General features: G+C 31.7%; 1 protein-coding gene across 4 annotated transcripts in view; it reads left to right on the top strand.

Moving 5' to 3' along the window:
- LOC143044914 (protein NDNF-like) overlaps positions 1-25,135 on the top strand; it is a 65,888-nt gene extending 40,753 nt beyond the window's left edge. For 3 of the 4 annotated variants that reach the window (XM_076217164.1, XM_076217160.1, XM_076217163.1), the window contains exons 2-5: positions 2,798-2,847; positions 7,116-7,352; positions 16,872-16,987; positions 19,674-25,135. In XM_076217164.1, the coding sequence (XP_076073279.1) occupies positions 7,123-7,352; positions 16,872-16,987; positions 19,674-21,028 (1,701 nt within the window). In that variant the 5' untranslated portion in view covers positions 2,798-2,847; positions 7,116-7,122 and the 3' untranslated portion in view covers positions 21,029-25,135. The remainder of the gene's footprint in view (positions 1-2,797; positions 2,848-7,115; positions 7,353-16,871; positions 16,988-19,673) is intronic. The other variant, XM_076217165.1, reaches the window with a different exon arrangement.
- The last annotated feature ends 869 nt before the right edge of the window (positions 25,136-26,004 follow it).

Below are 26,004 nucleotides of genomic sequence, written 5' to 3' on the forward strand. Positions count from 1 at the left end.
ATTTCCGCAGGGCTTTATTTCAAAGGCTTTATCTTTAGCATTCATGTAATTTTGTTTCTGATTCCTCTCGCAATCAAAGACAATAACCGAGAAATTGAGGCTGATTTTCCAAAAATATAATAGAATTAAAAAAAACTTTAAAATGACGATCAAATGTATACTTTTCTTTTATAGATATCAACAGAAATCCTCGTACTAGTATACTAGTCGGTGAGACATCAAAGCATACGTTTTTATTGCACATGAAGAAAATATTTACTTTTCATATAAATAAATTTGCCGCAAAATGACGTTATTGCTTTAATTGAATCAGTATTATGCACTAAATAACAGTATTCTGGTGACCTTGTTTTTATGTACTTATATTAAACTACTTTTACTACTTCTTGCACCCAATTTTTTTTCGGATTTACCATGTGTGTTTCTTTACTCCAAAGTTTATCAATAATTAAACAATCTGTACTTTTCTTTTCTTTCGTCTCGAAGTTTGTATATGTTATCATGAAGTGCTACTGTCTTGTCGTGAAGATCTTCAGGCCGGTCTGAAGTTCACTTTTGTTATTGTTTACAATCGTTCAGTACCCATGGCGTCGTAGCCATATGAAACATTGTAAAAGAGGCTGGATAGATTCCAATATGTAGTATTTCACTACATTTGTTTACTGATAAACTCGACCCAGACATAGCTAGTCTTTATAGCCTCTTGTGTGAGATCGTTCCTCGTTTAATGTTGATTGGCGTTTGATATTTTATTCCTGATTTCAATAATTGCGTTTTATATTCAACCCAGTTTTTTGTAAAAAATGTGACCTTCACTAGTCTAGGCAGTCTGTTATTACCGATTGATCTAACGTTTGATTGGTAATCAGGGAAAGCAAATCAGTTGTACACTGAAATCTTTATCAAAATGATTGTGTTTCTGATAACAAAATAGTAGATATCGTTATTAGATCTCAACAACAACGAATGATTTTCTATATCCTGCTTTCATGTTGGGCAAGCTGTAATGCTTTTCGCGCAACAGTTTATTTGGGGTCCACTTTGCGGTCCGCGCTGAAACTATGTCGATTTCTTTGAAAAAGAAGAGACAATGATTTTGATTTTAACAACTAAAATTTCCAGTGTCGGGTGTAAATTGCAGGATATTAATGCATTTAAAGGACTCATATTGATGAATTTAACTAGTTTTAGTAACTGGTGGGGGGACCTATTTTGCATCTGGACATTTCAGATTTTTACCAAACGTATCAGCAGGCTGGCCTGGTCCACTGAATAAAATAATTTCGATAGCAATACGAGAAAAATGAAGATAACTATTGTTTATATGTAAATATAACTCTATGCTTTGATTTATATCGAAAGCTTATCTCCATAGTTTGCTGGCTGTATTGTCAAACGTTCAGTTGCGCTACAGGGTCAAAAGTTGCTTCGAAACCCACATGAAAACCGGTTAAAATGAATTAACATCAACGAATCTGTTCTTTCATATCCGAAACATTCATAAAGTATTATGACTTACTTTTTTACACCGTTTTAATATAAAGAATGATACGGCATTGTTTAGGATGTTTACTCTTGACCAATCACATCAAGCTATTTTGAAGTCACGGGATGTAACTCAAGATATGAATACATGTTTGGTATTCCCTTTAATTTCCGGACTGACGAGATCTGTTTTACTGATTCAATTCTATTGTTTAGCTTTACTGCACACGCGAATTGCATAACTTGACTTAATTTATTTTTTCAAATTTGGTGTTTTGATTTCATAATTCATGAACAGTTCCAGGTGTTTTACGCAATACCATGATTTAGGTGCTTTTATTGTTGCACACAACCTCTGTCAAACAAACTTTAAAATACACTTTCTACGGTTAGAAAAACCTAATTAATACACAAAGACAATTGGTTATAAATCGTTAACAAATGAAAGAAACAAGTTAAATGTTAATTTATGTTATAAAGATGTCAATATTAAGCTCATCGAATGTCCAATAAAATGTTGATTTAGAAGTGAAATTATTTCATTGGTGAAACTGACAGTTTGTTAATAAGATTTTGTAAAGGTTACAATTCACAGGTGTTATGTTATAAGTCATCTTATTGGGGCTTGTGTACTTATATTTTAGGGAAGATAATTATACGTTTTGAGCTGGGAAAAATGTGCTTCGTCAAAATATTTAATATAAGGTATAGCTCAGAAAATGAATATTAAATGGAGACAAAAATTTAAGTAAGCTACTAAATGGTATAATTATGTGTATAATTTTCGTGTTATTATTATATATCTTCAAACGAAGAAAATGTATTACGTATATCATCTGTCTTTTAAAGTTAGAATTGTGAGTGTGTTTAAATGATATATGCAGTCGTTACGTCCCCAGCTAAGATGGTGTTATTAATTTTTATCTTTTCGGCTGAACATCTTATATTATCGTATATTATTGATCTAACTATAGATCCCAAGTGTATTGGATCTATTGTTATAGTAATTAGCAAAATTACTGAGCTGCGGTCCTGACTTCACCTGTGACATTAATATTGGAGGTTCTCCTGATTACGGCAGACGATAGATGAGATCGATAGCAGACTGCAGTTAATACTTTCGGAGATTTATCTCTGAAAAAAATATCATATATACTTACAATATATATATCATGCGATTTACATACGCTAACTTTTAATAGCGTTTAAATAGCACAAGATGCACTTTGGGAGTACGTATTCGATATTTGAAGTAACTTCGCAATGGAAAGTGCTTTTGACAAAACTTTTAATATTGGATTTATTTTTATAGATGATCAGCAATGTGAAGGACAAGATGCACGAAGCATTGCTTCATTGAAGGTATGCATATATTTGTTTATTCTATATTTTGTTCGAAGCATTTAAACTTCTGGTCATGCGCGTAGCTACGTTTACGTCAAAACGCCCGGGCGTACACTTGAATTTTGAATTTTTTTGTTTTTTATCTAAATATAATAAGAAAAACTGGTCAAAAGCACATTAGCCTTGTGCTTCTCTCTTCAATGGATTGTAATTTTCAATAAAAAAGGGACTACTTTAATCAAATAGTTCATTTCATATATTTGTTCCAATTTTCTGTAAAAGTCTGAATCTACTGTGAATTCTGCGTACTTTTCTTATATTTAAAGCAATTCATTATCTACTCAGATTCGATATGCGGTTTGCATTGTTGTCGAGCATGTGCAAAAGCGAGACATAGCGTCGTCAGCACCATCAATATTTAGGTTCCCGAATGTGGACAAAGTTTTTTGAATGACTCTCTGTTAAAAAAAAACTGTTTATGATCAAAAGAGTATCAAGTGCAATATAATAATGAAATTATTTCTTTAATTTTCCCCACATTTTACGAATAAAAGGTATTTCTTTCTGCAATTAATAAGTGGTCACAGTTTGGGCTTAATTTTTTTTTATTTCTTAATTACATTAACTACTTGTCGAACATTCATCGAATTTTATGAAAATTTGGAAGAAGTTTGTTTTTTCTATGTCTAAAGCAAAATTTTGAAAGCATCTGTTTTCGTTCATTTTTCTGTTCTTTACTGATAGCTGGACTTTTCTTTGCGCAGTTAATTGTTTTACATGCTCAATTTATAAACCTTCATAAAATGTGATATATTGGCACACGTTAAATTCCAGATCAAGAAAATATAATAAAGAACATTTTTTTTTTTTTAATTCCTGGAAAAGACTGGTAAATTGATTCACTTCTTGTGGAAAGAAATCGTGTTCCAGAATTTTTTTTATATTGCATCTCTAAGAAATATTTTTTTCGTGTTCATGCATTAAAAGGTGCTTTTGTCGATTGTATGCTCACTCACGAATTTAAACAATTTGAAACTAATATTGGTTTGAACGTTTTCTCTAAAACCAATGTCAGTTAGGTTCCAATTAACACGATGAATAAGTTCTTAAAATTAAACATAAAAATATACCATTTAGAGTCAAAAGTATGTTACTAGATCGCTTTCGGGGCTCCTTCCCCTCGAACCCACTTCCAGCAGGGAGGTTGGCATTGAGCGGTTTGTCACCCCTCAGACCCCTTGCCAAGGTTCGGGCGTACACGTAAATATGACCCAGCTACGCCACTGCTGGTATTGAATGATTATATACTTGACCGTTTTGAGTAATTGGAAAACAATTGTCCTTGCCACTGATGCATATTAAGGTTTATTCTATTTTGTTTGAAGCTAGTATTGATTATTTCTTAATTTTTTGAGTAATTGAAAAATGCAAGCCCTTGATACTATATAGTTTCGTATTTTTGCGAAATAAGTTATGCAGTCTGATCGCATTTTTATGTTTAGTGTATTTAGTTTAAGAGCATTTAAACTTCATGTATTGATGACACCTTACCATTTTGAGTAATTGAAAGATGCATGTTGTAATCGTTTACTTTTACAAAATTATGACTTGGGTGGAGAGTTGTCTCATAGGCACTCATACCACATCTTCTTATATCTTTATATGCCACTGCAACTTCAGTTTCATATTTTCACGAAATACAACACGCACCACTTCATCCATAACATGAGACAAGTAAAGATTCAGTTTTTCATATCTAGCTCTATACCTATTATAGTGAAAGCTTATTTGAAAAGTTTCTCTCACCTAATTTTTTTTTTTATATAATTTTGCTAGATATATTGTCACAATTGTAATGCGAGTAAAACATCATTTAGATATATCAAGTTTCGAACAAAAATTTCGTGTTTTAATAACTTTTCACAAAAAGATAAGAATGATAGAATGATTCAGTTAAGTCGGAGAGTACAAATGTATATGCTGTTGACCTCAACCTATTCATAAGCAAAACGAAGAAAATTAGTAATTTGTAAAACGATAAACTTACTTATTCGTCTTTCGTTAAAATCCTATTAAATTAAATGGTCATCGCGTTATATAATTTTTGTCTGGGAGTTGTTTCGCATTTCATTTTATATAATTAATATTTTTTTTTATTATTTAAAAAGGCAGATGTGTGATTAATTGAATGTTTCGTTTATCATTTTGGCTATGTCTCAAGTGTTAGATTAGTTAATTTATACATGTAAAAAAATTGTTTCAATTTGATTGTATTCTTAAGTAAACATATGCCCTACTTTAGTTTATCACTACAAATTTCATATGAAAAATAAATTAAGTATAAAACTTTAACACCTTTGCGAAAGGACCAGATACAAGCATGCACATTAAACCGTACATTAAAAACGAACACTTCAAATTCTAATAGTACCAACTAGTTAAAATATATGTTTTGCTGCAGAGTTTACGACCTACCGTAATGCAACTCTTCTTGTTAGTGGACCGAGTAGATCAATGAACTCGTCTCCCTATTTTGGGAACATTTCCGGAGTGGAAATCCGCATGGCAAATTGAATTTTGGAAATACTTGAGGCATAACTAAGACATTATTTTTTTTTTATTAAAAAGATAGAGATAACAAACTTTTTTCAGTTACACCAGAAACAAATGAACATCGTAAAGAGATAACAAGGATCTGACACAGTGACATACTAATGAAAATGAAACCTCATGGTAATTGACACGTGTTATCAATGTTCTGCTTCCGACATTCTTTTTCAAATGAAAAGTATCACAGAATCGCAGCTTATTTCTAAATTCAGCATTTAATTTACTATTTCGATCAGTGTGGATGACAGACTACAGCAATGTGCGTTTGATAGATATTGAAAATGTTTACTCTGTGGGCTAAACAAAGTCTCAAAATCCCACGATGTTCTACAGATTGTTTCTGTTAACCGTTATTTTAGCAAAAAAAAAAAACACGATGGTCTGTGACTTTCTGATTTCTTGCACGTTGCGCTTACCATTTTGTATACAAAAGTTTTTTTCGAACATATTTATTAGAGTCATGGTCATTAGAATGCAACAACATGGTCCTGAACATGCATGAAATATTTGTCACTGGCATAAAGCGTGCAGCAGTCGGTCAATCTTTTTAAAACATTTTCATAGTTAAATTTGAATGGTGAATGGTTTCATATACATCTTTTGTGTTTGGGGGCGAACTACAAGTCATCTTCTCATTTAGTCATAGCTAGATAAATATATTTTTATGTAACCATCTGACATGTTTATACTCTAATCATTGTCTTGTTTATTATGTTTTACTGTTATCCCACAATTCGATGAACTACAACAATAAAAGATAAGACATTGACTGAAATTAAAATCTTTCACTTTTGTGCCCCATCGTGATCTCTCAGTCCATTCGTTTGTCGACTCGTTACTTATTCTGATTTAGGAATGATTTGATATTTGACCTAAAACTAATGTTTAGGTGTACTAGAGCAAGCTATTTCTGATGTACAGGACAGTCTCTATCTATTTGTCGATTCCTTAAATATGAATTATTGATTTTTTTCGGTACACATTATTAGTGTCTTGTTTATATTTTGAAAGGTTCCTAATTATACCGACTTATCATTAAATTGTTCGTTACTGGTATCACAGCTTATGTATTAAGAAATGGTTTGACTTTTGGCCTTGAACTTCATAATGTTGAGTCAGCGATTTTAAGATCAGCTGTTTGATGATACTTTGAATGATTATTGTAACCACTGAGAAATGAGATTTTTGGTCAATGTCTGATGTCAAGTTGAGGTTTATTTTACTTACGTCGTGTATAGCTTTAATCAACTGATTAAACTTTATAGACATATTCTGTTTCGATTGATACATGTTGGTGATGAGCTTGACTTCATTTCATTACTATAGGACAAGGTTACTGATTTTTCACAAATTATTTTGATAATGATTGATATAATAACCTTTGTTGTCATATACACAAGTTAATAAACAATTTTGTGAATAAACAAAAAGTAAAAATCACAAAAATACTACACTCCGAAGAAAATTCAAAAAGGAAAGTTCCTAATCAAATGACAATATCAAAATCTCAAACACATCTAAAGGCATGGATAACAACTTAACTGTCATATTCCTGACTTGGTACAGGCCTTTTCTTATGTAGAAAAGTGGATTTAACCTGATTTTATAGCTAGCTTAACCTCTCACTTACGTTAAATATTTCAAACTACATGTATATAATATTATTTTTTTTTCAGGTTCACAATGATACGAGATTTTAATTGTAAAAAGTACATAATAACCGTTGTGAAACTTGTCATTATAATTGGTATGTCAGATCGAATTGCTGCACGAAACCTCCCTTCAAAACAAGCACAGACCGGCCAAGAATTCTACACTGATATAAACACTGTTGATTTTACTTATGACACCAACAAAGTACTTCCGGAGGGATCGGAGGTAAAAGCCTATCTTCTAGTCAACGAAACGATCAAGTGAGTTCAAATTGTTGGTTAATTGTAGTATTAATTTTATGATTTATGTGTATTTAAAAAAAATATTGAGGTTGTATCTTTTTATTCTTCAAAAATTGCGGGAAATTAAATGTCTTTGGTCTTTCAGTATATATACCCCCTGCATGCCGTAATTGTATTTAATTGTTTCAATGAACTTTACAAGGTGAATTTTCCGAATAGTTGTATTTTGATACTATTCATGTTTTCTCTTTTCTAAATATCTGCTGTCGGTGCAAAGAATGAAATGTTTTAAATTTGTCAATTCGAAGATGACCTTCCAGACAGCGTCTTTTATATTTTCATTCTAAAACGATATATGATATATATTATTAGAAAATTAAAAAAACATTTTTATGATGGTATGCAAGCACTAGCATTGTATACATTGAAAACTCTCCTTCATAATATTTAGGAAAAAATCTGCTTATCTTGTGCAGCATATATATATATATATACTATATCCATACTGTCAATTGCGGTTGCCGTTAGTTGCTGTCTGCCTTATTTGATTTTCGGTTGTTGTTCGGATGCCGATGGATTTTTCCAAATTGGCTTTTTGTTTCGAATTCAAAACTGTAACTTCGGTCGCCATAAATGTAAATTTTATTGAAGCAAGTGCATCTCGAAAAAAAAGTAGATAGCATTCTGTATTTGAGCTTTTCTACAACTTGAAAATTAAATAAAGAATGGGATATTGACAAACCTTATGATAGTTTAAAAATGGAACTTCCGTTGCACTCATTGACTGGTTGATGTTTCTTCAATCTGGTTTCCTTTATGAACAAAGGTGTAAAGGAATGTCATTGAATGACATTCTGAATTCGAGCACGTGACATAACAAGGGTAACAATTCACCTTAAAGAGGTCTTGGATTGAATCGTAATCTCAGAAATAGATTCAGGTAAATAAACATCTAAGCACTTATGTATATGCTGTTAAATTACGATCAGCGAGTACAGAACGATTCAAAGATGCATGAAATAAGACATGCAATCCAACTTAATAATTAGTCTTCATACGTTACGTAATTAGTTCTTACGTTACGTAATTGACCCAAAATTAATGAAATAAAAAAACGAATATAAACACATGTATAATCTTGCTTTAATGTGGTGGAGTTGTACATAGCAGGTTGGTGGCTTTAATGTGATGGAGTTGTACATAGCACATTGATTCAGTTATACCTTCTATTTCATTGAAAATGATAGTTTGTTTCATGAATTTGTAATTAACAATACCTGGTAGCCCGACATACGGGAAATAGTATGACCTTTAAACATTTGAAGATTTGTTGCCTAACGTCCAGTGGCAAATATATCATGAATTTAGAATTAACAATACCAGGTAGCCCGACATTCGGGAAATGATATGACCTTGAAACGTTTGGAGAAAAATGATTGATTGATTTGAAGATTTGTTGCGTAACGTCCAGTGGCAAATATGTCATGTGTGTTCAGGAGGATGGGACATAGAAAGGAATATTAGAAGTAAAAGTTATATTTTGATGTGGTCCTGTAAATTCAGTTTGTTTTTGAAATCTTATTTTGTCGTATCTGGCTTAGAAGTACAAATCTTATTTTGTCTTATCTGGCCTGAAAGTACAAAATGTAGCTACCAATTAGTTTCATTTGATCTTTACTTTAAATGTATATCCAATGTACATGATAATATTCAATATATTATGCTGTTAAAGAGACATACAAAAAAATTAAGACAAAAACGTGTAAGCATTATTGTAAAATGTTTCATCGAATGTCATCTTTTATCAAAATTGAAAAAAAAAATTTTATGAACTTCTTGGAGTAGATTAAGCTTTTAGTGAATGTATTTCTTATATAACATTACTCAAAATTAATATATAACCCCTATGAAAATTCTGTGGTATGCAGTACTTATTACTGTTGAAGAGACATACACTTCTAAGTACACAATTGTATGTATTATTGTTAAATGCATCGAATGCCATCTTTTAAAATAAATTGAAAACAATTTATGAATTTCTTGGAATAGATTTTGGTTTTAGTTAAGAATGTATCTCTTTGATATTTTTGGATAAATACACTAAATGTGCTAAAATCTATCAAAATTCCGGTTTTAAGATGTCTTTAGGTATTTATGTTTAGAAATAAGCAGTAGTAAACGATTTAAATCTGTTTGAAACCCGCTGTGAAGCAATATAGGAAAAATTGGCCGTAACAATTTTTAAATTGGGATGGATGGTTTTCAGCATTAAATGGTGCATAGTACACATTTTTTTACTTTAATTTTTATGTACAATGCGTGTTATAAAATTAGAAGATGTGGTAATGATTGCCAATGAAACAATTATCTAACAGCAAAAAAAAACCAACTGAATCGGATTTAAGCAAGTGATAGAAAACCATACAATCTATTCTGTTTTGTATCATAGCTCAATAAAGGCTTTACTTGTTGAATCAGACTATGAGAAAGTTGTGAATGGACTTATCCACTTAAGTAAATTTACTCTAGTGTGTACAGTTGATATACTGGTATTATTGTCCTTTTACAAAATAAATAAACTCATTTATCCCATAAAAGGATTAAAACATTAAAATCATTCATTTCGTGTCTTTTTAAATAAGATTGACCAACACCGAGATATTTGTTTTTATTTGGAATTGTTTGTTTTATATTGAGAAATGTGTTATATTTTATAGTATTGTAGATTTAATATGTAATTAGCCCAGGGAGACATGATATTGCAGATTCGTTATTATTGCTGTTCACAATTGTCACTCCTGTATATCAAAATGTTGTTTATGAAATAATTATTTTATACAAATTAGCCAATTGGAATTTGTATTAAGTCATCACATATTTAGGGCACATCTCAAAGGTCTAAAATTATTTTTTACATTTACCAGAGAACCTGCAGAAAAACGGTATAAACTGACATTTTAATAGTTTCGTTTTCATTAAAATAAGCCTTATAAAGTTTGTAAATATTGTTTTTTGCTTCTATTTAGGTGTCTTTATATACATGCGAATATTGCATCTTCGCTAAATAAGTCAACTGTTGTATGTAGGGACCAGCTCTCCGCCGCCGGGTGCGTGATTTTCTCGCTACTTTGAATAGCCATATGTGGCCTTTGGCTGTATTCTGCACTTTGGTCGGGTTGTTGGTGTCTTTGACATATTCTCCGTTTTCATTCTCAATTTTATTAAATGCTATGATAGTGTTTAAGGAAGAAGACTCATCTGAATGGCGAAACGAAATGAATTACGACTTCCATCGTTTGTTTATATTACATATAATAAATCTTATACTAACAACATATATCATTACAAAGCAAAAAATCCAAATGGATTTATTCTTTCAATCAGATTTGAGTTGATTTTTTTTTTTACGACATTGGACCCTTGTTATGCAATATTTGTCAGTCGCAGAAATGCTACACTGCGTTTTTATCAAAACAATATATTATAACCTTGCAGTAATTTGTCATAACTGCCATAACAACTATTGATTTCTTGTTTAATCTGCCACTGTTTAGGTCTAGAGCAATGATTCTGAGGATTTATCATAGTCAATTTCAGACAGTAACATACATCAAATTTCTGCCGCTGAAATGAATTGTTATCTCTTGCTTTTGATCTCAAATCGTTAACATTTCTACTGTACAAGGTCATTTTAACCAGCAAAGTACATTTATTTGGCTTTAGACTTAAGCTAGACTTATAGGACGAGACTGAATAGTATTTTATTTTAATCTGATATAAAAATGAAAATTTAAACGAACTATTTAACAAACCAGTGGATGTTATCATATGAGAGAATGGTCAATAATGACCGTCATATCGATTATGCATGCATGAACTATTTGCCACTGGACGTTAAGCAACCATATGCAATCAAGCAACAATAAGTGTCAACACAACTAATACGTAAAGTTTGAGGAAGTTGAAAAAAGATTATCTACATAAAGATAGATTCCATACAATATTGGAACATGAAAAATAAAAAGGACGATATCTAATAGAACAAAAAAAAAAAACAAAGACGAGCCTGAACGGATTTGATTGCCATCGAGAACAATTACATGTACTTAAATTGCAACGACAAAGCTGCTATTGCAAGAAAGGTAAAAATCATATTGCAAGTACCACATGTAACATATAAATTTGCAAATTTTAAAGATTTCATACAAGATGTTGTCAGCGATATAGCGAATCGTCTGGTCGGAATGAGGCCGATTCTGGAAGAAAAGTTCCTAATCTGTAACCATTGCCCTTATCGATATATAGACATTATCTGAGTTGCACTGAGTTTCAAAATCGCACATCTAATTTTCGAGTTTGACATTTTGCAAATAGGCTAAATAAATGTCTTTACTTGTTCTCGTCATAAATATTTACTGATTACCAATTATTTGATGTTTAACAGAATTTAATCAATCAGTCATAGACCTAAGATTAAGGTAAAACTCCATATAGAGGTGCTCCTAATTGAAGGAGACTAAAGAAGTAGAAGGTTATACGCTGATATCCATTCACTGACTTTGCGTCATCGGACGTTTTTTTTTTAGAGTTGGTGGAACAAGTTCAATATTACGTGAGCTGAAACCGCAATTATTGTTTATAGACATCACTTTGTTTACTTAATTGGCTTCACAGGTGAATCGAGTTTCATCTCTCTGCAAATCCTTTCATCATTTTTATTGCAGTTAATTACCAAATCTCTTTGCATTTAATTATTCGTCCATTAAGCTGATCATTGCTCACAGCAGTAAGTCCAAACTTCAAAAGTGCTGTTATAACGGCTTTCATTTATCACTCTTTTTAAACGTTTGTAAGATTTCGGTTTCCTTGCTACAAACTATCAGCCTTGACCTAAGTTTTCATAGGATTTGGTGAAAAAATATGTGTTGCTTGAAACATTTATTAGTGCTGTTTTGTCATGTATAATTGACGTTTTTTTGTTCCTAATTTTTTTAATGGTCTGGGTTTTGTTATTTTATATTTTGTTTTACCTATTGCGTATCTGTATCAAAATGAATTTAACATTTAATCCAAAATCTCAACTTACAATAAATAAGATCCATGAATCGCCTATCATACGCCTTTGTATCCCGGGTATTAATAGTTTCATCTACGTCAAGTGGCAAATATTTCTTGAATACACAAAATGAGAAAAAGAAATCAAGTAGGTGAATTTTGAAAAGTGGTTTAACCGGAATGAAGGGCGGAATTAGAAACTCAAACGTCGGGTGATGTGATCTAGGAGGTAATCTGATTTATTTCAATCACAATTCTGAAATAGACATCTCAGCTGCTAAGCTGCCACTCATATTTGTCATGAAGCCTACGAGGTCGAATTCTATATGGGCGAAGATGGAACAAAGATTACTCAAAAATGAAAAATAAAACATATTATATGTTTTGCAGTTATCATAATTTATTGTAAAAATAAAATTAAGAATGGAAATGTGTCAAAAAGACAACAACCCGGCCAAAGAGCAGAAAACAGCCGAAGTCCACCAATGGGTCAATACAACAAGAAAATCCTGCACCCGGAAGTGTGCTTAAGCCGACCCCTGAACAGAAATGTGTAAAAATTGCATTTAAAACAAATAATTTAGTTAACATGGCCTCGTTGAAGGGCACACGACCGATTCATTACACACTATTTTAATTATCTGTTCAAATTACTCTAGTTGCCGTAAAACTATCACTTTTAATAACACGTCGTACATTTTGTTACCGTTTTGTCTGCGCACCTAAGACAGGTAAAGCGAATAAAAACGATAATTAGATATGGTAATGATTATTAGATACATCTCGCTTCGGATTTATAACACGTTAGATAAGAAGGACTCAAGATTTATACACCTTTCAGGTGCATATTGAGGTATCATATTTTTCATAATGCTTTTTCACTACTTCTCGGAACGCGAATTTGATGATAGCATAGAAAAAAGTATATACTTTACAAGGTTGTAAGGATGTGGTTGAATTGATTTACATGGTTGTAATAATTTGTAAACAAAAGTTTATAACAATAAAGAATATGTATTGAAGAGGAAGTAAAATATAGTATTTTGAAAGATCTTTCTTAGGGGATTGATAAACACTCACAAATATGTTTAACGCCACCACTTATATATGTGTTTTCCTTTACAGTTGAAGTCGTTTATGTACGACTGAAATATTCTATGAAGTACAGTCACTAACATTAGAAGTTAGGACTGCATGACATCAAAAAGCCTGTCATATGTTAAGTGAAAAGAAAATGTCGGTTGATGAGAACAAAAGCGTCTACTTCCAAATAACACTTCGAAATTTGTTTTCCTGGTTTAGCTTCTATCTCGCGAGATAACGGTCCCTGTGATTTATAATGATTTAGTTATTTGAATCAAGTGTAATACAATGTAATAGAGAAAATGTTAATTGAATAATTTAATTAATTTCCTCAAGATTGGCACTTACGAGGAAAACTAAAAAATATTTCCTAAGAATAAGTTTATTAACTTTTAGCTAATTTACATATGAGAATCAAGGAAGTTATTCTAAAAGGTCACGATTAAAAGGTCACGAGATTGAAACGTGAGGTATGCAGTGGTATAATGATAAATAGGTATTTAATGTTTTACATAAGACGTCAAAACAAGAGGTGTAGTAATAACCGAGTATTAATGATTTACGATTTAGAAACAAATATTGAAAAGTAAATTTTTATTTATCAAAGCTCATATTTTGTTCGGTTTGTTAAAAACTAGTAATTTTTTTTACCATATCAAAGCTAGTTTACAATATAGCTCCTGTATTTATCAAACATGAGGAATGTTACTTATAACCGATGTCATATTTTGATTATGACTATACCTTTGTGTCTAATATAGCTCTGAGTCTTCCGGACTGACACTTTTCATAAGATTTTATTTAAAGAGCTAGGTTATTTCCCCCTGAAATTATTTCACTCTAATGTCATTAAAAAAGTCTTCCTTTATTTACTTCAAGGTTCTAAAAACTTTATGACGCAATTTTTAATCGGTAACTAGATTATAATCATTTAAAGATGAATCAAGACAATGACAAAAAGATAGGTAGAATGACAAATAAAGGGGCGAAAGATACAAGAGGGACAGTCAAACTCAGTCATAGATTGAAAATAAACTGACAACGCCATGGCAAAAATGAAAGAGACAAACAGACAAATAATAGTTCACAAGACACAACATAGAAAACTAATTACTAAGTAACACGAACCCCACTAAAAACTTGGTGTGATGTCAGGTGCTACGGAAGGGTACGCAGATCCTGCTCCACATGTTTAAAATTGTCTAATACCACATTTTAAACTCCCTCGTCAATTGTTACCTTACACTGATTAAGATGTGTTCTGTAAGGAAAGTGCTTCATCACAAATAAAGGTGGCCTTATTGGGGGCTTATTGTGGATAACGCTATATCTGTGCACTGGTTTAGATAAATAGTTAACATAATAAATTGTTTTGCACAATAACAAGCATAAGGGTCCAAGCAATTACAAAACAAATACATACATACACTATTAAGACAACCGTATGTTAAACAATTTCAGGGGTGGGGCTTAGAATGCGTACCAATTTATAAGATGGATCAAGGCCGTCTTGAAATGATGGCACGTAAATGTGGTTTTTATATAATAATTATTTTATTGTAGTTCACCTTTAATTTAATGGTTTTGAGCTAATTCGTGAAACGGAATGTTATTCATCTTTCGTTTCTTAAAACATAACTATAACTATGATAAATTACTAAAATTGGGCGGAATTTTGTTCGCCCTTTTTTACAACATGATGCGAATCCAGCTTCCTATCTTACTATCTATTGGTTTTGGTCAACATATTTTCTTGTACTACAGCTACCGAACAGGCTACATCGCTGATATTATCCAGATCTATTATTTCATTAATTTCTTTTACGGTTATTGAAAGGTTGCGAGATTACGCACTTTCCAATTTTCTCTTGCACTCAAAGTTCAAGCACACCGTAAATAAGAATACGTATGTATAGTATTACATCCAAATTGTAAAAGTGCGGATTTTATTATACCTCGGCCATTCATCCGCACCCCTTTTGTCTAAATTTTTTTTTTTCAAAAGGTTAATTTTAAGGACAGATTTATTTTATTTTATAGTGATGAAAGTATGCATGAACTTTATGCTACAGTCGCGGGACACATTTCCGTGTTGAAAAATCAAGTGTTCTGTGCTTAAACAAACACCATTGTAGTTACCAGGGTTAAGAGCATAATATCCCAAAAAGAGAACAGTTTGAGGTGTTCTTTGCCCTCTCGAATTGCAACATAAGATATTAATGAATATTTGCAAAGTTTAGACATCTTAATTTAACGTTGCTTTCGACTATTGGCATCTTCTTTTTCTAAGTTTTGTCAGATGTTGCCGTAAGATTTTTTTTAATGTGAAATGTGATGGAGTTTAAATTAAACACATCGATGTTAACCTTGACATTATATGACATTGATATTGACAATCTGTGTTCTTGACCTTGAAATTATGTGAGGACAAGTATTCCTTTTATAGTATATTTACGCAATTAGTAAGAACTCAAGATTTGATGGAATGCATTTCTTAAGTAATTTACACATTCCAAGGATAAATTTAGAGTTTAAAAAAAGAATCTTTGCATATGCATTTGTGAAATCATTGCACCTTTCAACAACTCTATAATTCTCTTATAATAAACGTTTATTTCACATTGATTGAAAAGATGTTAAGAAAATGAAAAAGGCTATCAAAGAATCCACAGACTTTGCATTAGACATAACAAAGTTAATCGCTGGATTAAATACAACACTGAAATAGAAACGTTCTGGTATTGTCTAAGACAAACTGACAGAAAGTGAATTTAGATGAAATGCTGCGACTCTGAATAATTCAGCGAACATCTTATAAACCATGTGTAAAATGGTTTAACTTCGATTACAGACATAACACTGACACAAAAAGGGGCTAAAATAAAAGGACATGTCAATTTTTCTTTAATAACGCATACAACCTGAATTACCGAAAATATAAGACATTAAAACAGACCCTACCAACCACGAAAACACCCGACTCCTCTGGGAAAATAAACAAGCAAACAAAGTCTAACAACAAAGAACAAGACATGGTCGAGATTTCTCGATTTGGTACATAAGCACAATAAATGGCTTTTAAAAAAAGGCATCAAACCATTCATCCTACCTGGGACAGTGATGTGGTGTAACAGTACAACATTAAAACTACTAGTATAATACAATGTAGAAAATCATCTAACAAAAAATACAGACCGGACGTGGCAGGGTATTTATACATCCCAACAACAAACCCGACACTAAATACAGATCTGAGAGTACTTACTGTTACTGACAGCTAGTTTAGAGCCAATATTAACTAATAATAAGTATTTTTTTTCTGTGTTCACTGGTGATCCAATGGAGAGATTGAGATGTCATATTTTTTCTATGTATTATACATTTGTAATTTATTTCCAGGGTACTATTTCTGATCGAAGAAGACAGTCCAGTATCGTTGAAAATCACCCCATGTGCATCTGCTGTTGAATCAAGTGTTTTATATAAAAGTATATCTGATAGTAAGGATTATGAAGGTAAATACTGATATAGTTATAAAACCTCGGAGGGGGTGGTTTGTTTTGGGTAGCTTCCCTTTTCTTATTTTCGTGTAAGGATTTCAACTGGTTTGTCAAGTAAAAAGTATAGTCAGATAGTGTTCAGTTGGGTTCCCCAGGTTTTCGAATAAAAACACTCGAAACAACCACCATGTGCCAATGTCATTAAGGTCATCAAAATGCGGACAGTGACTCAAATATGTCATTGACCGTTCTTTACAAATGTAAACAGTCATAATTAACTTCTTTCTTGTCAATCAAAGTAGTAAACTGTTTGACCACACATGCTGGTAGCCACAATACTCTCCTACCTTTTCAATTATGTTATTACTATCTCTAATTGGGGTTATTGTTGAACCTTGTAAAAAGGTCTTTTGTGTATTAATATCGTAAAATGAATGTATCTGTATTTTATCTACACTATTATTTTTGTGGGTTTTTTTTCACAAAAAGGTGAATAAATATGGTTGTATACTGTTTAAATTAATAAAGTATTAATTGAAATTATCGGGATTCTTCACTTACAGTGGCAAATATTACATGCATATCCAGGTCGAAAAATCTTAATGTGACCTAATCACGAACCAAGCCTCTTGCGAGAAGAACGCTGCTGCCGTGTTGGAATCTTAGCTTAAACAGTAACAATTTATAAAAGACATGTCAACCAAGTAGGACATACAATATTTATTTTGGGTTGACTTTTTTTATTACTACTCCTGTGTCACAAAATTTGAGGGAAGCAGTATATTCAAAATGTTAGGCTTTTAATTTGAACCAACCAATGGCTGTCTAGAACAACTGACCTCCCGCAGCACTCAAGGCAAGCACGGGACCACCGAGGTGGTTTTATTTTCGACGACTAACTCAGATATAATACACAACTAACCAACTAGCAAACCTGTTAAATTATTCAATTGAAAAATTATATCTTGGGCATTTTTGTTTTTCACAAGCTGAGAAATTATAAGAACTACACTAATTCTGATAGAGAAAAGCTGTCAGACATATTCATAACCATGTTTTCGTATAAACCCTCACGTGCAGCTATATTATAACCTTTTTCTTGTTTATAAGAAAACTAAGTAGTAATGTGTTAAATCTACTTGGTTCGAAACTGACCATATGTTGTTCAAACGTGTTTAAAAAAAAACGGTTTATCAATCAAAATTACCTCAGAATTGAAGTTAACATACATAAATATGACATCATGGCTATCAATGCTCTTTAAACACGGTATAATTTGGAATGAAGTAGAAATATATATAAATCTGATACACGAAATGCTTTACACAGAATTACATATGTCTTCATATAATTTTTAGAAGTTAGGGAAATTATTCAATATGAGCTTTCATTTATATTGGTGGAGTTAATATTATTTATAAAAGAAAGGCGACAAATACCATAGGGACATTCAAACACGTGACAACGCCATCGCAAAAACAAAAACAAACCGAAAAAGACCAAAGAGACAAACAGCCACTAAATATTTGATAAATGTTCATTACTTATGATTTTCGATATCGCCTCGATCGATCTCGGAACCTTGCGATCCGTTTTAGTGCTTAATATTGCAGTTTCCAGGTGATTTTCGAGTTCATATTGTACATGTCCTGTTAAATCTACAATATGAATGCATTGTTTACACTTAAACTGTAGTTTCCTCATTGACATCCACGTTGCAGCGATGCCAACAGTGCATCATCAGAGTTCGTCACCTAAAAAAACTTCTGCAACCAATTACAATGAGCAGACAAAACATATATATTTTCAATAATCGAAATAGCGTATGGCAAGCTTTATCCCAGACCGTCATTATGTATGCAGATATTTTTTTTATGTTATCGTAGTGTTAGGTCTATGTATTGTTCTCATTTCTGGAATTCCACTTGGATGGTGTTTTTAATAATAATTTTCTTTGAAGTTTGGAAACCACTAATTACAACTGTGTAATTTTAGACAAGTAAATGACAACGTTTTACAGAACTATGAATTATAACGCTGTGTTATTTTTATGCATAGAGTATAATGAGTTTTCGACATGTTGAATTGTGCCAAGACTGCAAGAAAGGTCACTTAGGTACAAAATCAATCACATGGTCTTGGAAATCTCGTTAACGTAAAAGAACAATGAACCTCTCGTACTGCAAGAAGGGATAAATATTATGCATAAAAAGTTATATTTATCTATTTTTTATTACCAAAATTAATCACAATTTTACGTTTTTTTATCAATGTCATTCGTTCTGTAATCTCTGCAGCTTCTTGCTTTGAAGACAGTAGTATCTTTATTCATTTTTGCTAAGATGTTTTCAATGTCAAATATTTTATTTTACCCAAAAGAAACGATTTTTTTCAAAAGAAATGTAATACATGCGAGCAATAAATCATGAAATAAAAGATCGTCAAGGTACCATGCATGCAAAGTTAACAGCAACTTAAATTTGATCGTAGTTTCCTTGCAATTTGTTTCTAAATTTGAATTGAATGAAAAACACAAGGTGAAACATCATGCTGTCAAAAATGGTAATGATGCTTAACACACACACACACATATATATATATATATTAGCATCAAATATACTATTATCATATCCTTTGCGCATTATAACTTTGATTGATTAGAACTGAAGTTTATAAATATGAAAAATTTATCCCATTTCAGATGATCCATTATTTGAAGAGCAAGTAAAACCAACAAATCCAGCAGGAATACAGTTGGATTCGTATGTGGGTTCAGAGGCTCATACTTTTCAAAGAAGTGTTAATTCCACTGGAGTTTATACAGTGTTCTTAAGGCCAATTGAAAGTGACACTTATGTAAAATTCTTCCTTCGATTAAAAAAGTTTGCAAGGGATAGTACATTTTATCCATCTTTACCTAGAAATTCCGCAATTCGTGCAGATAGCATACGGCGGAAGAGTTTCACAGTTTCTTGGAACCGTAGTCAGGACGAGACCCCTTATGGGAATATTATAACGTATTGTGTATCTGTGAGTGCTAAAAAGAGTTCTGATACCTATTGTTCACTCATGTCTTATATGTTTGGAGATAAATTGCCGGTAGCATCCAAGAGTAGAGGATTCTTTTTTCCGTGGGAGGACGAAGTTCTAAAAATATTCCAGAGTAAAGCAAGGCCAGTGAAAAAAGTGAAACCAAGAGAAATTCACTATACCTGTGTAGATACAAATACAAAATATATTTATACCCAGGCTAGACCTGGGAAAACTTATTTCGTAAATGTGTATGCGATAAATAAGCGGACTAATATGAGTAGTGCTTATAAAAAATTAGAAGTAAAGACAAAAAAACGGAAGCAACGGGACAGAATTCGAAAATTGAGAGATGGAAAACTTCAAGAGTTAGAGTTTAAAAAATCAAAATTAAGATTTGATTTTAAATATGACCTTAAAAATACCAGTGATCTATTTCTTGCCGTCCATTCTTGTACTGGTAAAGTGACGTTAAAAGTAACACGTGGTTCCATACGTGGTGAGTCAGTTTTTGTGAAAAAAGTGAAACGTTCTACCAATTTTACACTTGAAAATTTGAAGGCGGGTACTTATTTCATTGATATAGTTAGCCGAAAAAGAGATGCTCCAAAGACTGCTAGATTAGTGGTATCTAGAAAACAGTCAAAACTTAGGTACCCTATCTTGCCTCAGAAATCGGAAGTGTTTCTGGTTGACAATAGTACTACAAGTAATTCATTAACTATAGGTTGGCGAGTAACGAAATCAAGACGGAAATTTTGTATATATCAAAAAGAAATTTCAGTCCGACGGAAACGGCGGCGGAATTATAATCAGTGTAGTAATAAGAACCAATCTCCAGTTATTGATAGTAAAAAAGTGAAATGTATGAAAATTAGACATCAAACACCTAACATGGTGCTAAATCATCAAATCAGAAACTTAAAAAGTAACACTCTTTACCAATTTGATGTTGTAATACAACTCGGTAAAGGTTATTCATTACTGTATAACAGTTTACAAACAGCAACAAAACAACATTTATGAAATAATTGTACATAGGTAATATCCGGTTCTCCGGTAGAAAAATGTCCTGAGAGCTTCTCTAAGTTCTCAAACTTGTGCATGATGAAGATTACTCCAAATGCACATGCCGTCTGCACTTAATCGGTATCAAATATAGTTATCAAAGGTACCAGTATTATAATTTAGTACGCCAGACGCGCGTTTATTAGTCTATGAGGGTATTTGGTGCCATCCCAAGTGTTAATCCATTGTTATTAAGGGGAGGGGTGCCTTTAAATGAGACAACTAAATGTAACATATTAAGTAAAATTAAAAATGGAAATGGGGGAATATGTGGAAAGAGACAACAAACCCGAACAAAGTGCAGAAAACAACCGAAGACCACATATGGGTTTTTAACACAGCGAGAAAATCCCGCAACCGGAGGCGTGCTTCTGCTGGTCAATAAACAAAACATCAGTTTACATTTTAAACATTGAAATCGACAGTTAGTAAGAAATAGTTTTGCAATCGACTGCAACTTGTACTTCATATACTTAATTTATGCATCACAACTGTCGGCAGGGCGGCTATTATGGCTGTTCAATGGTGTAACAATGTTTACACATAAAATGGATGGTAAAAAGGGTAATTGCCGAAAAAATCATATCCCTCTTTTACCATTGGCTGTGTCAAGCAATGGCTTTTTTATAAGCAGCCCCTCCTCAATATTGGCAGTGCATAATGTTAAACTTGCCCATGTCCTAGATATTATGCGAACTACATACATTAAATCAAAATTTATAAACAACTCCATGTTCACCTCTACCCTATGATGAAACACCAAGTACATATTTATTCAAATAAAATTTCTTGGTTTTTTTTAAGTTAACTTGTAATTGCCGATCAATTGCGTCAGGGTGTTTTTTAAATAGTAAATTGTATATGTTATTGATTAAACAGCCCAAAAAAAGAGGGGACATTCAAACTCATAGACTCCAACTGCATCCTTAATTAACACTTGGGACTTAAATAGACTATTGTTTAAGTACAAGAACGAGAACTCGATATGTTTGTCTGTGATTTGGGCGTCTTGTGATAGCCCGGACTGCCTTTGTTGAACACTTCAAATGCCATTCCGAAGATGTGTGATTAGTCAAAAAATAATTTGCAATTACATGTCTTTTTTAGTATTGTATGCCATTGTCTTATTTTAAAATGTTGGTGCAGAAAATTTGTTTTGTTTTTAGTACGATCTTATGATATCAGTCAATCAACCGAATATCAATCAACCAATATATTTAATTACCGAAGCAGAACATATCAATCAGTCCGTCTGTCAGTCATTTCCCTGTCGGTCTCGGTAAAGGACTTGTCCATGTTCTAGAAAGTATAGACATTTTGAATATTTTAAGTACAAATTCTCAGTCACAACTTATTTTTGCATTAATAAGAAGAAAAAAGAGAAAGCGAAGTTTTAAAGAAAACTGTTGATACAAATATACTAAGAACTTTATTATAAACCTCAAATTGTAAAAAACAAAAAACGAATTTTCTGCACCAGTGTTTTTTTATGTACATGTCTTTCATGTTTTGTTGTCTTATCAATTGATGTTAATGTTCATAATTGTTTGTGTTCAAAAACGATGTGTCTAGATTTAAAGTCTTTCATGCATTTTCATTCATGATTTATTCATATTGATATATTAAGTGTCCATATTTTTATGGAAATTTAAAAGGTAAATGATTTCAATAGGTTTCTGCGTCCTTTTCAAACTAGTTATTTTTTTAAAAAACAATTCGCATCTTTGACACTTGACACAATTGAAACTTTTTCATCAGCTGTGCGTGGTCCTATTTTTCAAGCTACAAAATAACGATTGTGAACTGCCATTCATTTAAAAATCGTATTCATATGCGTCATTTTATATCATTAAATTCAAAGGGTCCAGTGTAAATAAATGATTTTATTGTTAAATTAATAAAATATCAGATTGTGCAATTTATTTCGTAATTTATTTTTCACCCTGTTTCTTTTAATATAGGCCAGAAATCCTTTGTATTGGCTTAAGTAATTTATTTTCATTATTATATATATGTAAGTGAAACAAACATTATTTTCTTGTAAATGCCTAAAACTCTTTTATTCGTATTTGAGAATTAAAGTTGAGGAGTCGTTCCAAAACTATTGCAACGCCAGATTTCTTGCTATACGAACGGTTCAACCAATGGTTCCGCCCTTCGATAGGCTTAAAAAAATCCCCTCCCTTTGTTTTGCAATAGAATCGAATATCCTCGTCATTTTTTTTTTTTTTTTTTTTTGCTTCAAAAAGTTACTTTTTGTCTCCGGATAAAAAATGTAGGCGGCTGTATATTTATAACACCGTAAGCCCTTCTTGTATTACGATGCAACAGTTTGGTGATATAATGAGCATTTAAAGCATTAGGAAGACTTACTTCAAACCCACTATATTCTATTTAAATAATAGAAGGTGCTGCTACAAAACCTTGGAACTTCCAATCCCGTGGTATTATAATGACGAAAACTAATGGGCATGTCTCATTTCCGATTTTTATCTTGTAGTAATGTAAGTGTTATTTATATGAAAGGCTCCAATTTAGTCTTCCTTGCATTGATTATTCATAAATGTCTGTAAGCCGTCTAATGAATTACTATGTCCACTAAAGAGTTATGGTCAATATGTATGAGTCATTCATAACAAGACAATTTATCAGCCCCAATAATATATTCATCTTTTATATAAGATGAAAATTGGTCATGATTAATTTTGATGATTCTTACAGTTACGATTTCCAATAGGTATAGTTTCTTTTCTTGAATTAATCATGTGAAAAGACAGCTAATAACTAACGGTGGTCGACCTTCTGCGAACTTTTGCAAAACAGACTCGTAAATTTATGTAATAATTAGTCGGGAAGATATTATTGATATTTACTTGTTAGGGCATAATTTGTTTGAATGAAATTTGTAGCGCTGTCTACTTTCCGCTGATAGCAAACTTAAACTGAAATATCGTTTACGACTATAATAATACATGTTCAGTTATATTTCAAACTTTCGTTTTTTAAATTACTGAAAGTTATTTGATGTATACATTTATTAAATTCCTCACTTTTACTACCGCAACACACAATTTAACCCGGCCAGGATTCTACTTTAACACAATTTCTTGCTTACTCACTTCCATGTTGCATGACTGCATCTTTTGTTAGCGAATTATTATTAATTTTTGTCGAACAAATCAAGTTTACCTATTTTAAAATCCATGGTCAAGTGAGCTGAAAATTTTAATAATAACTACCCTTTGTCACGTGATTATACCTCCGTGCCTAGTACCATTGAATGATGATAGGCTTTGTTCTCCTGTCCATGCTTTTTGAAATTTTAAAATTATTTGTTAAATTATTATTGTTAATCTTATATTGCAAGTCACTGACAGTATCGCCTAATCTAAATGCATTTTTAAAATTTTAAAATGCATTTTGAAATGTTTTTTATTTCATTATTGTTCAGGTGACCATATATTTAATACAACACCTTTAAAGTTGACTTTTAACTAATTTGATATCTTTGTAGGGGGTCGTTCAGAATGATAAGAATACTTTGATCTAAACTTTTAATTCCAAATGCAATGAAAGTGAGATGGGTTGGGTTTTTTTTTTTTATATTCATGAAAACTTTAAAAAAAAATTATAGCATTTATAACTACTAGTCAATTTGAAATAATGTATTTGGAGAAAAGTTGTGTTTTAATACTTTGCTTTATGATTGTAAAAAAATACCCCATGACAAACCAGTTGTTGTTTTATTGTTACCATCTTTCATATCTATCATTGACCCTCTGTCCAAACTGGCTATGTAAAGATTGACGTAGACTATAGCTATGGACAGATACCATTGTTGAATCATGGCATTATGTAAATGTTTCAGCATTGTTTTCATAATCTTATCCAAAGATGTATTTATTATTAAATGTTGAGCTTAAATATCAAATATGACTTTTTGTATAAATTTTGAGGCAACCATCTTGTTATATATTTTGATATGTTGTTATGTATTAAACTTTATTTATTTCAGTATTGAGATTACAAAGCATTGATCATTGGTAATAAAAATATCAAATACAATACGATTTACTGTTTTCAAAACAAAAACATATAGTTATTTAAGGTGGTACCCAACACTTTCACTAAAATTAATTTGGCTCGTTTAATTTTCTTTAAATTTTGACAAAGTATTTTCTTTGACCCTTTGACAAAAATATAAAAAATTCAAAAAAATTTGAACCAACCGTTTTATCGGAAAAATTACACTGGTTATATAGCAGTTTGATGAACACTTATTTTGATCTTTGAGGACCTTCATACTCCCTTAACAACACAACGTAATCAAAACGTTGAGCTGATTTTACAGAGTTATCTCCCTGTAGTGTTAGGTACCACCTTAACAAAAAATACCAAACAAAAATCCAAGGAAAATTCAAAACTGAAAGTCCCTTGTCAAATTGGAAAATCAAAAGCTCAAACACATCAAACGAATGGAAACCAACTGTTATATTTCTGACTTGGAACAGGCATTCCTTATGTAAATAATGGTGGATTAAGCCTGGTGTTTATAGCTAGCTAAACCTCTCACTTGTATGACAGTCGCTTAAAATTCAATTTTATTGACAATGCGTGAACAAAATAAACAGACATAATAGGTAAAAATGTTAAAAATAAGGATACAAAAGATTCATAAATGATAATGGCTGAAATTCAACCGCGTAAAATACAGAATATTCTGAAGTTTATTGAAAACAGAGATGCACAATCATTTTCATTACGCAACTGTGTAAAGGTGATGTTTTAGTTTGGAACAGATAATTTCTTTTAGAAACTATTTCCATGTCTTCAATTAAGATTTAGATTTTCCAACTTTCATAAGCTATCCTTAAACATAGTAACAAATAATTAAAAGAGTATGAGAGGCTAAAGAATAGTATGTCTTAAGGGTA

The sequence above is a fragment of the Mytilus galloprovincialis genome, chromosome 9 (assembly GCF_965363235.1).
Source record: "Mytilus galloprovincialis chromosome 9, xbMytGall1.hap1.1, whole genome shotgun sequence".
Taxonomy (NCBI): Eukaryota; Metazoa; Mollusca; class Bivalvia; order Mytilida; family Mytilidae; genus Mytilus; species Mytilus galloprovincialis.